General features: G+C 41.1%; 2 protein-coding genes across 3 annotated transcripts; one reads left to right on the top strand and one right to left on the bottom strand.

The window, feature by feature from the left end:
• Window positions 1-172: 172 nt before the first annotated feature.
• tsen34 (TSEN34 tRNA splicing endonuclease subunit) lies at window positions 173-4,029 on the top strand. 2 transcript variants are annotated; one of them, XM_022221239.2, is made up of 5 exons: window positions 173-718; window positions 2,141-2,419; window positions 2,673-2,802; window positions 2,868-3,158; window positions 3,463-4,029. In XM_022221239.2, exons 2-5 carry the CDS (start codon window positions 2,156-2,158, stop codon window positions 3,648-3,650), a joined length of 873 nt encoding a protein of 290 aa, XP_022076931.1. In that variant the 5' UTR covers window positions 173-718; window positions 2,141-2,155; the 3' UTR covers window positions 3,651-4,029. The 2 variants fall into 2 exon arrangements, with proteins under 2 accessions (XP_022076931.1, XP_022076930.1); XM_022221238.2 differs by lacking the exon at window positions 173-718 and adding an exon at window positions 847-905.
• A 717-nt stretch (window positions 4,030-4,746) lies between these two features.
• Window positions 4,747-14,350, bottom strand: mindy4b (MINDY family member 4B). The gene is made up of 11 exons (XM_051958082.1): window positions 14,288-14,350; window positions 13,223-13,366; window positions 12,039-12,158; window positions 11,436-11,533; window positions 10,325-10,490; window positions 10,169-10,234; window positions 9,939-10,009; window positions 9,563-9,635; window positions 7,829-8,005; window positions 5,972-6,152; window positions 4,747-5,057 (listed from the first exon to the last, which is right to left on the bottom strand). The coding sequence occupies exons 1-11, from the start codon at window positions 14,348-14,350 to the stop codon at window positions 4,915-4,917; spliced, it is 1,302 nt and encodes a 433-aa protein (XP_051814042.1). The 3' UTR covers window positions 4,747-4,914.
• Between the last annotated feature and the right edge of the window lie 1,291 nt (window positions 14,351-15,641).

The raw sequence follows: 15,641 nt of genomic DNA, 5'->3' as shown, positions 1-15,641 counted from the left end.
TGCTATTGTTTTCAAACATTTAGTTTGGGTTAAAAATAAAAATTAATAAAACATATTCAGGTAAAAACAAAAAAAATTTAATCAATTAAAAATATTTTGAGTAAGAAAACCTTTTCATAAAATTCATATTTTTTGTAAATATATGTAACCTATTTTGGTACAAAAAACTATTTTGAAATAAGTAATAAAAAAAGTATTTGGTTAAGCAGAAACTTCTATTTAAACAGTTTTTTTTTAATAATTAACAAATAAAAAGTAAATTAAATAATTTCTGCTTTATAAAATGGTATTTATATATAATTAGACCCACAAAGGCAGAAACTTTTCCCGATTAAACAGTTCTGAGCTCTAAAATCCCACAGAACCAGCGGAGACGATCTACGGTCTCTCCTGTTGGCTGATCCCGCCGTCAGTCAAACCTCTATGTGCTCCTATTGGCTGTCTCGTGTTTGTTGCTGTGGCGTGCTTGTGTTTCTCTCTTGGACAGTTTTAGTGAGCGGAGATGCGCTCTGTCTGCTGTTACACATTAAGCTCCGCCCCTACAGCGCTGTGACCATAGATGTATACAAATATACAAATATATATCTATGGCTGTGACGGTGTTCATGTTGAAGGAACCCAGTTGGGTTTACGACTCTGAGGTTAAAACTACAGCTGCGGCGGTTTACGGCAGGTCGTGAAGCGGAACTGAGAGGAGACACGTGTAGAAGAACGACAGGTAAATGTCAACAATACGGAGCAGCTAACTGCTGTTAAACTGGTCGGTTCAGTGGTTTGTTACTGGTCTACTGCTTAGTTACTGGTTTCCGGGTCCCGACAGCTCCTCTGTCCTGTGGTTCCGATTCTGTAGAGAGATTCTGGTTCCGGTTGGAGCAGCTGCCTGGTGTTTTCATTTAATGTTTCAGGTGAGGAGACAGATGAACCTGAGGACCAGACTGCCTGTTCTCTATAGAAAACTACGTTGTTTTTTTTTTAAATCTGACAAAAAGTGGCACAAAATTGGTCCAGAATGTCTCAAAAATGACACAAAAAGACAAATTTGCCCGTAATGACTAAGAAAATTCTGCGAAATGGCTCATAATCATAGTGATAATTAGTTAGTTAAAACGACGAAAACCTGTGCCACATGGCTCAAAATTCTTTCTAAAATGGCAAAACTTGTTCCAAAATGAATAAAATGTCTCCATATGACTCAAAAATGGCGGAGTTTGTCAAAAAAGACAAAAATGAATCCAAAATTACTCTGAATTTAGTTAAAATTAGAAAAACCCGTGTAGAATAACACCAAATCTGTTCAACATGGGGAAAAAAATAATTAAAAAAATGAATAAAATGTGTCCAAAATAACTCAAAAACTGCCCAAAATGACATGAGGTCATACGGTTTTAGGACACAAACGTCTAGATATGTTATATTAGAAACAGCAAACTTCTCTCTACATGTTTTATAACAAAATTAAAAATAACTCAAACTTACAGGAAAGTATTGGAGGTTAAAAAAAACAACACAGCAGGTAAACTGAGATTTTTACCACAGACAGCTAAACAGGATTTATTTCTTTAGTAGAAAGTAGTTACAGTAAAAACTACAGTTTCTATTTAGTGGATTATTCAGAGGAACAAACTGTTTCTGAATGTCATTTTTAAAGCAATAAATCACCATTACCTCCTGTGTTTTGCTCACATTTTAGAGTCTGAAGTGTCAAAATAGATTCCACTAAATTTGTTATTTATTGTATTTTAATATTTTGGTGATTTGAGTGAATCAAGAATAAAAAAATAACCACTATGTAGGAAAATAATACAAGCTTCCAGATATACAGGCCTGTACCCAAATTCATTGCAGTGGCTAAACATTTGTAAATACATTTTTAAGATGGATATTATTTTCATTTTATTGATGGTTCAGGAGATGCTGACTTTCCTTTTCCATCATTAAAACACAAAAACTATCTGCAGCAACTGACAGGTTCAATGTAATAAACTGTTTTCTGCTTTATTTTTATTTCCTTCAGTGATCAGATCAGTTTATTCCTGCAATAATTCCACTGCTGTGAATGTTATTATGTTTAGAGGAAGTAAGAATCGGTTATCAGAATAGTTTGTCATTAATTTAATAGTTGTCTAACGGTTCGTTTCAGCTCCACTAGTGGGTGATGGAGGAGTCTCCCTCTATGGACGATCATCAGGACTCCTCCCTGGTCGTGGGCGTTGGCCTCTGTGACTCCGCCCCCCTGCTGTGGCGGCTGCAGGACCTGAAGACGGTGAGAAGCCTTGGCCTGGTGGGGGCGCTGCTGGGCTCTCTGCCCAGAACCCCCCGACAGAACCAACGGCTGGGAAGACCACTGCTGCTGCTGCCGGAGGAGGAGAAGCTGCTGAGAGACGAGGAGGCAGCTGGAGCTCTACCGGGACAAAACCAGGTTAGTTTAACCAGGTTATTTTTACTAGGTTATTTGAATGGGGCTAGTTTAATTAGGCTAACCAACCAAGTCAGTTTAACTAGGTTTCTTTCACCAATACATCTCCAAGTCATAAGCATGTCAGTTAACAAGGACATTAACAAGTCACAACTGTTGCCAGGTAACCAGCTGCTAACCAGACCAGACAGTTAACTTACTGACTGGCTAACGGGGGCGGAGCTTACAGAGGTGTGTTTGGTCTGTTGTTGGTCAGGATGTCGGGGGGGTGGAGCTCCAGCGGCGGTTCGAGGAGGATCAGCAGAGGAGCTTTGAGGAGCAGAGTGTTCTCGCTCTGGAGGACAGGAAGTCAGCGCTGCTCCGAGCCATGACATCATCACACACAGGTGAGAGCGTTACCATGACGACGTCTCTGTGCCTGCCATCTGGTCTGACATCCTGGTCTCTTCAGGTTCAGAGTCCGGAGCTGAGGCCGTAGACGAGGCCCTCCGCCGCCGCCTGGAGGCTCTGGACCACAGCTTTACCTTCCCTCAGTCGGCGATGGCGGTCCAGCTGAGCACGGCGAGGGCGGGGCTTAGTTACTGCCCCGAAGCCCGGGCCCACCTGCAGGCCAACTGGCCAATCAGAGAACAGAATAGCCCCCGCAGCGACGCCAGGTGCCAGGTGTTCAGAGACCTGAGGGGGCGGGGCTTCTTCCTGACCTCAGCCGGGAAGTTTGGAGGAGACTTCCTGGTTTATCCAGGTAAGAGTGGCAGAGACAACATCTCTGCACCAGACTCCATTTTAAAAAATAATGTTTTTAAGACACAATATTTGGAGTTTGTTCTCTGTACGTTTTGATTCAAATGTTAGCTTCATACCAAACTTCCTTAAAAAATTATGTTGGAAAAAGTTGTGTTTCCTACAAAAGATATGGACAAGTATCTTTGAAATCGGTCAGTGGGGTCAACACCAGCAAGGACCGTTTAAATAAACAGATCCTGTTAGAGAACGAGCCAAGAACAAACAACGGCAGTGGATAAGTTTGTGGTTGTGTCCTCGATCAGGTGACCCTCTTCGTTTCCACGCCCACTTCATTGCCGTCTGTCTGATGCTGGATGAGTCCGTCTGTCTGCTGGACGTCCTCGCTGTGGCTCGACTCGGATCCAATGTCAAGAAGACGGTGCTGCTCTGCTCACCGACGGCGGACGGAGGCGTTCACTACACGTCACTGCAGTGGAGCGGGATGGTGTGACATCTGGATGGATGGATGGTCTGACATCTGGATGGACGGTTGGATATCTAGATGTTTGGTGTTGTGTTCAGGGACTCACAGCAGATTGAGGACTCTAGAGCCTCTTCAGGGCCCTGGTTTGGCTTCTGAGCAGCAGATTTATTATGACTCTAAGTACAAAGAACTTCAAGGGGAGAAAATAATTTATACAAGACGATAACAAAAGGGTAAGTTTTCAATAACTTACGCCTGGCTCAATGAAAAGGACATTTCTGATCATTTCTTGTTCTTTTCTTGTGGAATTTGCCGAAGACACAGAAACAATGGTTTCAGTGTCTCCAGCAGAGGAAAAGATTTTTATTTTTGACGGTTGAAAATAAAAAAAGGGCGAATTTTTAAATGAAGGTGGTCTTTTGTCCTCAGAAAGTAACTGAAATAATATATAAAAGGCAAGAATAGTCCAAAATTACTTAAAAATAGTCCTACATTACTTGAAACCAGTCCAAACTGAGTGAAAGAACACCAGCATTACTTAGAACTTGTCCAAAATGGCTTGAAATAAGCCTAAAATGACTGAAAAATGTCCAAAAGAAGTTAAAAGTTGTCCAGAATGACAATATTCAGTCATTTTTAGAACTTTAAGTGGAAAAAGGTGCACAAATTTCATATTGTGACCTCTGAAAGTGTATATATATGGAGGATCCCTATTTCTACTAAAATACAGTCGTTGATCGACATTTCACCAACTTTTGAGGCTCTAACATCAGTAGATTTTGATGTTTGACAAATATGACAAGACAGAAGTCCAGTTTTTAGATATTTGGACAAAATGTTGGCATGGACTCATTGGTAGGAAACAGGAACTGGTTTGTGTAGAGTCCTATAAGATTATTATTCTGATAATAAGTTGCTTTGGTAGTTGAAGAAACAGGCATCTCATTAATCGATCTAATTCTTAGGCTTTAGATCACCATGGAAACACAGATTGGAAACAGGTTGATTTGGTTTTTGTTTTTATTTGACGTGTGTGATGCAGTTTATTACAGTTAAAGGAAGGAAGCTTTGGTTTCTGGAAACTTTATTCCTGGAAGCTGCAGCTGATGACGGTCATTGAAAGATCATCGAAGTCCTCAGTGATGATCCAGATAAGTGTCGACCCTGAGCAGCTGAGGACACTTCGTCAGTCACATGCTGAAGATGAAGAGATGCTATCAGGGGTTTCAAACCTCCAGTTGTGTCCATACCCACAGACAGGGGGCGCTGTAGCATCAGCTCCAGGTGAGCCTCAGTAGAAAGGTAAAATGTTGTTCCAGTCCACCACTGCTCCGTCCCACTTGGTCCTGATGGTCATTTCCAGAGACGGAAACTTTTTCTCCGGATCTCTGTCCGAGTGTCTGGACGACGCCTCCCAGTGGTGGGAGTGAGTATCTGCAGCAGGAGGACATGAATTCAATTAAAACACAAAGAAAGTTTCAGCAGACACTTGCCAGTTAGATGATCACTAAAGTGCATGTCTAGTTTTAAAGGTTTGCTTCACCTTAAACACTACTTCCTGTCCAAGGACTTGTAGCTTTTCTAGGTTAAGTCTACCCAATAGTACTTACTACAAAACAAGTTAAGATATTGCTGATTTGTTTCACCCAAAATACTATTTTCAGCCCAAATAGTCAAAGTTTTGAAGGATTATTCCACCCAAAGTGCTACTTTTTATCCATGTATTTTAATGGTTTCAAGGATTGTTTCACTCGAATAAGACTCTCTAAGGAATGAGTTAAGATTTTACCACTTTTTCTAAACCAAATAACGTTTTGTGTCAAGATGTGTATAGTTTAGAGGTTTTTTTTACTCCCAAAATACCACTTTCGGTCCAAGTACTTATATATTTAAAGATTTATTCCACCCAAAGTACTATTTTCTGTCCAAGCACAATAGTTTTCATTGTTTATTCCACTCAAAATACTACCTTCTGTCCAAGCATTTATATAGTTGTAAAGGTTTACTTCACCAAAGCTAGTACTTTCTGTCCATTTACTTAGAGTTTAACAGGTGTTGTCCTCCGAGACAATATTTTCTGTCCAAAAGAGTATTGTTCTTAAAGTTTATTCCACTTAAAATAATACTTTCTGTCTCAAGTATTTCTGGTTGTAAAGGCTTTTTACAACTTAATTGTACTTTCTAATGAGCAAATTAGGGTTGTAAAGGTTTATTCCACCCAAACTCTATAGAGTTCTATTTTTGCTAATGTCTGTGGACTGAAAAAGCTATTCACCCTTTGGAGTAATCAAGTGGGCACCATACTATTTGCCCCAAAAAAGATGTTGGATTAAACTTCAGGTTCTCACCGACGGTCAGCCTGGCGGTTTCTCTCTGGGAGTTCTGGCCGTTGTAGTAATACAGCTGGAAGAGATGCTCCATCCTCCAGTCGGACAGCAGCGAGCGGTTCAGGCTGAACAGAACCGAGTAGCTGCTGTTGATGCAGCAGATCCACACTGGAAACCTGGGAGTCTTCAGCATGCTGCCCACCTGCAGAAACAGGACAAATTAGCCCTGTGGAGTCACATGGTGGCTGGATACAGTTGATTTCTGGATGTAAATGCATGGAAATGTTTTTACTGTCCTGAAACTAAAAATGATAAATCCTCCCAAGCTGATGGTGTCTTTAAGTTGCGATCCTTCAGGGTCTGATGCTGGTGAGACTACCAAGAGTTCAGACAGCAAACCTTCTGCTCTCCATCACAGCAAATTAAATAACAGACTTACATTACCATGGCAGGAAATCACCATTTGGGTTCAGGAACCTTTTGAGGAACCTAAACCTGACGGAACCAGATTATTTATCCACCTCCTGCAGATGGTCTTACACTGAGAAAGTCCCTGCTCTGGTGTGGTAGTAGTTTTCTACAGCAGGAACTCTACCCAAGGTTTAGGAACCTTTGAAGGAACTAAAACCTGGACGAACCAGAGTCTAAATGCAGCGTCTGGCGATAGTTTTACCCCAAGACAATTGCAATTTCTGACAGATCAGGGACCTTTTGAGGAACTGAAAATGTTTTAACTACAGAAAGTCCTTGTGTCAAGCAGTTTTCCACTCTAAGAACTTGTACAGAGGCAACTAAAACCAAGAGAAATTTAGTCTAAATTCCCTTCCTGGAGATAGTTTTACCTCATGATGTCACATTTTCTTGAGAACCAGGAAACTATTGAAAAGCTGAAAAAAAAAAAAGACAAAAGAAAAAAAGAAAAGCTGAAACCTGCAGAAACTAGGTTCTAAACTCAGTATAAGGAGACAGTTTTACTTCCATAAGCCCCTGCTCTAGGGCATAAAAAAGCTGTTTCCACAGCATCAGCTTTCTATAGGGTTCAGGAAACTTTTAAGGAACTGAAATTCGGAGCAACCATGATCTAAATTCACTTCCTGTAGATGGTGTTATCTACAAAAAGTTGTGTTTTCTGAAGGATCAGAAAGCTCTGGACAACCTGAAACCTGAAGGAACCAGGGTCAAAACTTCATTCTTGGAATTAGTTTTACTTTCTGAAGGAGCATGGAACTTTTGAGGAACGGACCCCTGTAGGTACTAGGGGTTAAACTAAGTTCCCTGAGATAGTTTGACCCCTAGAAAGTTCCTAATCTGAAACATCATTAAGCAGTTTTTCTAGTAAAGAAACTTGCAGGCTGTTCTACTCCTGTAGGACCTCTTTCCTATAATTTCTCAAGGATTCATTGTGACGTTTAAATGCTTCTGATTGGACTAGTTTTGTCTACATCCTTGACCTTTTTAATGATATAGAAGGATGCAGCAGAATCAGAGGTTAATGGACCAACGGCTGAATCTAGATGTTGATTTTTGCAGAGATTGACATTCAGAGGGAATCTTTGGCTCCTATTTTTGGCTCCTAAGTTAAGGTCCCATGGCAGCATATTTAACTGGAGTGTCTGATGCTATTTTCCTGAGTGGAGAACTTATGTAAACACAATCACTCTGGAGCATGTAATTAAAACATGATACATCTGTGTTGTGTTGCAGTCACAGAGTGAAATCAGACCCTGGACTATGAATTAATTGTTACACTGTAGCACAAAGGTAATTCCACCTTAACAGTAGCAGCTGTCGTCATCAGCAGTAAAATTATGTTACTACTATCAGTAGTACTAGTAAAGGTAGTGGTTTGGTTTGGTAGTAGCCAGTAAAGCCTCCTACCTGTGGCAGTCTGCCTCTGTCCATCTGCTCTCGACTCCAGTGCAGGAATCCAATGTCGCTGCGAGACTTGACACCCTGCAGGGGGCGCTCCAGAGGCCGCCCGTCCTCATCGAAGTACAGCGTCCCATTGAAGATGTGAGGAGTCGCTTTGCCGGTCAGCAGCAGGTTCAGCAACGCCTGCAGAGATACAGGAGCCCTGCAGGAACTCTCACAAGTACACAACCAGAATACTCTGGATTCTCATGGTTGGACCGTTCTACAGAGTGCAGCGTACAGTGGTCCGACTGGGCCGCTAGAGGAACAAGTGTGATGTCAGCAGACCTTGTTCATATGTCTGTATGATGTATAATCACAAGTTTAGAGACTGTGCCTTAAAAACCAAAAACTCTTCTTAAATTTGATCGGCTCCCACCGTTTGTCTCTGTTTGGTCATTTGTTTCTTTGTGGAGGTCTTGTGTCTCTTTGAGGTCATTTTTTGTTTCTTTTTCGTTGTTTTCGATCTGTTTGTGATTAATTTATCTTTCCTTTGAGTCAGTCTGTGTCTCTTTTTGGTCATTTGTGTCTTGTGGCCATTTTCTATCTCTTTGTGGTTGCTTTGAGTCTTTGTGTTGGTTTTGTCTCCTTGTGGTCAGTTTTTGTTTGTTGATGGTCATTTGGCATCTCTTTGTGGTTTTTGTCACATTTTGTTGATTTTGTGTCTCTTTGGGGTCATTTCATTTCTCTTTTTAGTTGTTAGGCATCTTTTTATGGTCCTTTTATGCCACTTTGTAGTTGTTTTGTGTCTCTTTTTGGTCAAATTTGTCACTTTTTGTGTGTCTGTGAGGAGGTTGATTCTCACATTGTAGCAGTTTTACATCTCTTTGTGGTGGTTTTGTGTCTTTTTGTAATCATTTAGTGTCTGTGGTTCTTTTTCATCTCTTTGGTCATTTGTTTATCACTTCATGATTGTTTTTTGTCTCTTTTTGGTTGTTTTGTGTGTCTTTGTCATCATTTTGTGTCTCTTTTAAGTCGTTTTGCAGTTCTTCCACTGTTAAGCTGCTATTTCATCTATGGATGGTAGCCACAGACCCTCTTCTGATCACCATGATGATCCTCCACTGAGGGCTGGATCATCCAACTGCCTCCTGACACATGTTGTGATGTTTGTGAAAGGTTGTTGCTAGAGGTACGGACCCGTACCCGTAGCCTGTGGACTACAGATACGGCACTTGCCATTTGCCAATCAGATACGCGAGATCTGGCCACGTGACTCCCGGTAGACGCTAGCTGTACGGACCCGTAGCATCGGTATTACAGGTACGGACCCTAAACCTGACCCTAATACTAACCCTAACCTTAACCTTTGCTTACCTTTCAACAGTTTGCAGTGGTTAGCAGCTTCTTGACTCGCGAGACTCGCGTACGGGTCCGTATCTGTCGGCAAATGGAAAGTGCCGTATACGGACCCGTATCCGTAGACACTACCTTTGTGAAAGTTTGCCCTCCAGGAAGAAATTCACAAATTCAAGTCACAAAAACATCTGTAACACAAATCCTGACATTGACAAAGTGACATTGCTTGGTCTCCTGACTCTGAACTTTTAGCGCTTGTAACTGTTCTTGTGTTTCAGAACCTTTTGATATACATCTTATACTATGGTTACTGCACAGGTAGAAACACCGCACAGCCTCTGAGTGTGGACAGAGCAGCGTCTACATGTCTGGGGAGAGGATATTTCCAGGTGAACTTCTTACCTGACGACAGACGAAGTTGCCCAGACTGAGGTAGAGCAGGTGGGAGGTGGTTGAGTCCAGATCCTCCTTCAGCCTGAGACCAAGAGGACAACACATAATCTGTATTTGTACTTTTAGCTCACTGTTGATCACATAATACCCTGTAACCTCTAACTCGAGTCTGGCAGCAGCAGAAATCTGAATTTAAAGTTTAGTGTTTGACTTTAGCCTCACAGATGAGTCACCCCCTGCTGGTTGTTAGAAAGAATGCAGGTTTCAGAGGCAACAGTCGTGTTTTATATACAGTCTATGATATAAAGTGTTGCTACATGCTCATAGAATGTGGTGTTTTCATCCTGCAGGGGGCGTTAATGGTGAGGTTTCACACTGCTGTTACCTGTCGACTGTTCGGGAACAGATGAGGCTGTAAAGGAACAGGATGACGCCGTGACCTCCCTCCTCTGTAAACTACAAGAAAACACATCAGAGGTGTTTGGATTCATTTACCTTCATTGAAACTAAATATCTGCTCATATGTGAACAAGAGCTCAGACTGTCTGATGATGTGATGTTCATACACAGAACTAATCGATCTGACTGATCATGTGGTTTCCTGGATGTACTCACACACTGGATGTGATCGAGGAGGAACTTCCTGACATCCTCTTTCTTGCTGAACGTGAAAAGTTGCAGCTAAAAGACACGTAAAGAACATGCATGATGATGTTCATTTATCGCGCAGACAGAACAACAGTAAAAATTCCTTTGAGGACTGATAGATACCCTTTCTGTGAAGTTATCCATCTTGTAGTCCAGGTGAGGCGTAATGCAGTAGTCCTCAGTTACCAAGGTAACAATAGCGCTCACTTCCTGTCCAGCTAACCAGAGGCTGTCAGATAGCGCTGCCGCTAACGCCCTCTCCTGGTCCCTCTGTCCGACATCACTCAGACTGGAGGGAGATGAAGTAAAACAAACACATCAGAGTTTAGTATTCTCAGTAATAATTGATTGATCAGAACCACCAACATTTTAAAACCACTTTTCATGCCTGAAGTCATCCCTCCCCTGGTGGTTTCACAGCTTTTAACAGCCTCACAATTGTTTACCAGTGGCCACCATGAGTCATCTGCCTCCAAGAAATTTTACCACCATTTGTACCTTGACTTATCCCCACCTTGTAGTTTTACCACTATTCACCCATTGAGTCATTCTTCCCCTGGTAGTTTCATAACCTTGAGTCATCCCTCATGCTGCAGTTTAGTTCTAATTATCCTCCACCTGGTAGTTCCACAATCTACCTCACCAGGTAATGTCAGTGCTATGAACACCTTGAGTCAACCCTCCCATGGCACTCTCACCAGGTGACCACCTTGAATCTTCTGTCACCAGGCAGTTTCATAGCTTTTAAGACCATGGTGATGTAATTTAACAACTATCCACACATTTAGTGATCCCTCCTGTGGCACTTTCATGGTATTAACACCCTGTTTAACACCTATTCCCTAGATGACCTCCTTGAGTCGTCCGTCTTCTGGCAGTATCACAACTCATACCTCAACACATGTAAGTCTTGAGTCATTTATTGGGTCATTAGTCATGTGATTTCTTGATGATAATTTTCATCTGAGACTCTCCAAGTCAATTAGAACTGAAGAGGACTCGTAGATGAAGGTGAAGCATCGTCAGCAGCCAAAAGGAAATCCAGTTGTTCTCCCCAGAAGCTCTGAGGGATTTCCTCTCAGGTGTCAGAGACGGTGTTGACGATTATATTTCTGTCTCCTGTCTCATCTCCACCTTACGGCGTCACATTACAGATGTGTTTTCCATCATCTTCCTGTTCACAGGTGCAGGTATCGTCTTCAACATATCAAACAAGGTGATGTAATGACCTCACCTGTGCAGCGTCCGTCTGTCTGAGCCACTCGGCCGGATGAACAGCAGGTGTTTGATGATGCGAGCCTGGACAACCATCTGAATGGCCCGAGCCCCACCCTGAAACACACACCTGACCAGGTGAGACTCCAGTTGTTGGGTTGATGTAATGAATCTTGACCTGTCTGGATTTGATACGACTGAATGGGTTCTTTATGTTTCGGTACTTGTCTGCATGTTTGTCTGGATCAAGATGCTCTTTAAAAATTTATTTTTAATCTCAGTGAGGTTTTCCTTGTTAAGTGATAGTTAACTGATGGTGGCTGGTCTCTGACATGAAGAAGACATGTTTGGTGTGAACCAGACCAAGACCACCACAGTGAAGCACAGAGGTGTTAGTGTGATGAAATGGGGCTGCATGAGTGTAAAAGTGTTGATGACATCTACAAATGCACAATGAATATCTGTAGATAAACTAAAATACTGGCTGATAAGAGGACTTCCAGTCTCCAGAAGTTCGAAGAAGAGGCCAGCAGGAGAACCATCCAAAGAACAACATCGGGAACGAGTATCTAAAGAACTAATTTTTGTTGTAAACTGTACTTCTAACAGCAGTATTTCTCACCCTGTCGGTCTCCAGGGCGTAGGATAACTCTGAGTTGGGCTCTCTGAACTGGAAGAAGGATTTTCTCCACTCATAGTTGAAGACGTGAAAAGTTCCACCAAACAGAATCCTCCTCAGGCTCTGAGCAGAAAGAGAAGCAAGGTGTAGCAGGTACCAAGTAAAACTGCATGACTTGACCTTTCCAATAAGGTCATGATATTACTTCCAGTTTACATCAAACTTAATAGTAGTTAAAACCTATAAACAGTTCTAGGCCCATCTCGAACCCTATTACTGTGAGGTACTCATAAATTCATTAGAACATAAATATACTATTATCTAAAAATGTTTATATGTATTCAATGCAGTTACTGCATCAGATTAACAGTCCTAGTCAATCCCAGTATGCCTTGAACATATAAGTTCTGGCCGGAGGTCATTAAATGTCTTTGTCATGATGCCTGCTGCTAGCTAAACCCACGACAATGTTCTCTGCTTGACAACATAAACTGCCCGTAGTACACACAGTAAACGGTAAGAGTTTCCTATGTCTTTTGGAGCTTGAGAAGTCACAGTACATCCTACCCTCTAATGCTACATTTACCCTCTAACACTACATTTACCCTCTAACACTACATTTACCTTCTAACGCTACATTTACCCTCTAACACTACATTTACCTTCCAACGCTACATTTACCCTCGAGTACTACATTTACCCTCTAACACTACGTTTACCTTCTAACACTACATTTACCCTCTAACACTACATTTACCCTCTAATGCTACATTTACCCTCTAACACTACATTTATCCTTTAATGCTACATTTACCCTCTAATGCTACATTTACCCTCTAATGCTACATTTACCCTCTAACACTACATTTATCCTTTAACGCTACATTTACCCTCTAGTACTACATTTACCCTCTAATACTACATTTACCCTCTAACACTACATTTACCCTCTAACGCTACATTTACCCTCTAAGACTACATTTACCCTGTAACGCTACATTTAACCCGTAACGCTACATTTACCCTCTAACACTACATTTGCATTGGCATTTGACATTCCACATATGGGGACATACTCCATCTCTTTCTGTCTTGCTATAGAGTATGGTAGCATAAATACTGGAACTCATCCATCCAGGTTTAGGTGTTGTTATGTAACCAGCAGCGGTGTCAGGTGACGGGGTTACCTCAGTGAGCTGGGGGGTGACCGGCGTCCCTCCAAGGCTGGTGGAGATCACCAGCCTCCTGGGGATGGAGCACAGCGGTGTGAAGGTCTTGCTGGGTGGAGGTGCCTCCTCCTGGTCCTCCTCCTTCCCCACATCCAGCAGCTTCTGAGGAGAAAACGACCAGCTCAAACACTCAAACAAAAATAAGCCCCGAACTCTAAAAATTAGTGTTTGCATCCATCTTTATGAGTTCAGACAACTTCTACAGATATTTCATTTTTGAGTTGAAATAATTGTGAATGCATTTTGAGAGTTTCTGGACATTTTGGACAAGTTTCTAGTAATTTTAGACAAGTTTGAAGTCATCTTGGATTGGTTTGAGTTATTTCAGACGAGTTTCTATTCATCTTTGACAAGTTTTGATTAATATTAGGTAATTTTTAAGTCATCTTGGATTGGTTTGAGTCATTGTGTCGAGTTTTAAGTCATTTTGGACAAGTTTAAAGTCACTTTAGAGCAATTTCAAGTCATCGTTGACAAATTTCAATCATTATTAGATAACTTTCAAGCCATCTTCAATTAGTTTGAGTCATTTTAGTTGAGTTTTTAGTCATTTTGAACACGTTTTGAGTCACTTGAGACCGGCTTCAAGTCATTGTTGACAAGTTTCGATTAATATTAGACAACTTTCAAATCATCTTTGATTAGTTTGAGTCATTCTGGATGAATTTTTTGTCATTTTGGATGAGTTTTAAGTCGTTTTGGGCAAGTTTGGAGTCACTGTAGACCAGTTTTAAGTTATCTTTGATTGGTTTGAGTCATTTTTAAGTCATTTTGGATGAGTTTTAAGTTATTTTGAACAAGTTTCGTACAATAAACAAAGAAATTCAACTTTTTAAGGATCTCCATCATTCTGGCTGTGTCAAACTGCACTGAAGACATTAGTGAGTGTTTCTCCTTCATCGTGGTTTCCATTAAGCTGCAGGACTTTAGATTGCAGTGAAAATGTGAGGAAAAATGTGACAGGAGCAAATTAAAGATAAACGATGTATTGGTAAGGATATAAAACAAACAGCGGTTACTCACATCAGGGTTCTTGTTCACTTCCTTTTGAAGCAGCTCAATGTAGTTCAACCTGCAGTCTGTCATCACCAATACTTCTAAACTACTCACAGTACTACACTTGTACTACAGTTGTACTCCTGACCACAGCCGACAGCTCTCTGATGCTATGCTGATGTTCATGCTGTTAAACTAAGATGCTGACTGCAGTAAGAGCTGCACACCTGAAGCCAGCAGCAGGTAGACGCAGCATGAAACTGAATCCTGACTGATACAGGATCACTTTCTGCACTGCAACAAACAGCTGAACATGAGGGAGTTCATCACAACCAGCAGGGGGCAGAGCTGAGCAGTTTATTCTATTAAACTACAAACCATTTATTGGCTTTTTTCACTGCAATCTAAAGTTCTGTACCTTTATGGAAACAAAACAACCTTGAGGAAAAGGAGAGAAGTCAGACATGCATTTAAAACTTTATGTACAACATTGCTCGAAGTGCCAACAGGTGCGAGAAATACTGTAAAAAAATAAAAAAAAGGGTGAGTGTACATACAATAGACCTACTGCATTTTTTCTATAGTTGTCTCCTGTCTGCTCTGTGGAAACACTGACTGCAGTTCATGAGAAAACTCTGAAATCTTTCTGTCGCATGACTGTTGGTCACAGCTCAGTTAGTCATGGCTTCAGTTGAGAAAAAATATGTATATTCTGAACAATAAGTCAAGAAACAAAGTTAAAAAGCTGACATTTTGAGAGGAAAAAAGCCTAAATTGTGTAACAATGGCAATAAAAATGTGAGAACATCTTAATTTCAATAAAAAAGATGTCCTGATTAATTTTTTTTGGTTCCCAATCCAATATTTTGTAACTGCTGTTACCATTTCCTAAATCACTCATCCTTCATGTATTGTAGATGAACTGTGGTTGTTCTAGTCAAGCTAGTAAATGGGCACCATGACAAAGTCTTCCTTTGGTGTTTAATGACCTCCACTCAGGACACATGAATAAAATCAAGTCTATTTTATATACAAATGGTACACATGATAGCTGCCTTTGTGGCTCAAACAGCCGATGCATCTGTGATCAGCCTAAATCAGTGGATGTTAATGTATAGATAAACATATGTAGAAATAGAGGCATGTAGACAACATGAAGTTCATGAATTTGACATGAAGATACTCACAACTGTGTGTTTCATCTGCAACCTGCAGGAAAACAACACAACAGAATATAATCTATGGTTACTCTAAAGTGACTCTAATTTTACCAGCCAACCAACCAATCAACCAACACCCAACATCCAACCAACCATCCAACATCCATCCATACAACCAACCAACCAACCATCCAACCGACCAGCCAACCAATCAACCAACA

This window comes from Acanthochromis polyacanthus, chromosome 13 (genome assembly GCF_021347895.1).
Source record: "Acanthochromis polyacanthus isolate Apoly-LR-REF ecotype Palm Island chromosome 13, KAUST_Apoly_ChrSc, whole genome shotgun sequence".
Taxonomy (NCBI): Eukaryota; Metazoa; Chordata; class Actinopteri; family Pomacentridae; genus Acanthochromis; species Acanthochromis polyacanthus.
The sequence above is the reverse complement of the archived record's forward strand: the minus strand, read 5'-3'. Positions and strand labels throughout refer to the sequence as shown.

What these genes read in the sequence shown, in the direction of transcription:
- tsen34 (XM_022221239.2), top strand. Translation starts at nt 2,156, where the DNA reads ATGGAGGAGTCTCCCTCTATGGACGATCATCAGGACTCCTCCCTGGTC. An exon ending in CTCTACCGGGACAAAACCAG is followed by an intron (nt 2,420 to 2,672) that starts GTTAGTTTAACC and finishes GTTGTTGGTCAG; the next exon opens with GATGTCGGGGGGGTGGAGCT. An exon ending in AGACTTCCTGGTTTATCCAG is followed by an intron (nt 3,159 to 3,462) that starts GTAAGAGTGGCA and finishes GTCCTCGATCAG; the next exon opens with GTGACCCTCTTCGTTTCCAC.
- mindy4b (XM_051958082.1), bottom strand. Translation starts at nt 14,350, where the DNA reads ATGACAGACTGCAGGTTGAACTACATTGAGCTGCTTCAAAAGGAAGTG. An exon ending in AAGTGAACAAGAACCCTGAT is followed by an intron (nt 13,367 to 14,287) that starts GTGAGTAACCGC and finishes TTTTCTCCTCAG; the next exon opens with AAGCTGCTGGATGTGGGGAA. An exon ending in AACCGCCAGGCTGACCGTCG is followed by an intron (nt 5,058 to 5,971) that starts GTGAGAACCTGA and finishes CTCCTGCTGCAG; the next exon opens with ATACTCACTCCCACCACTGG.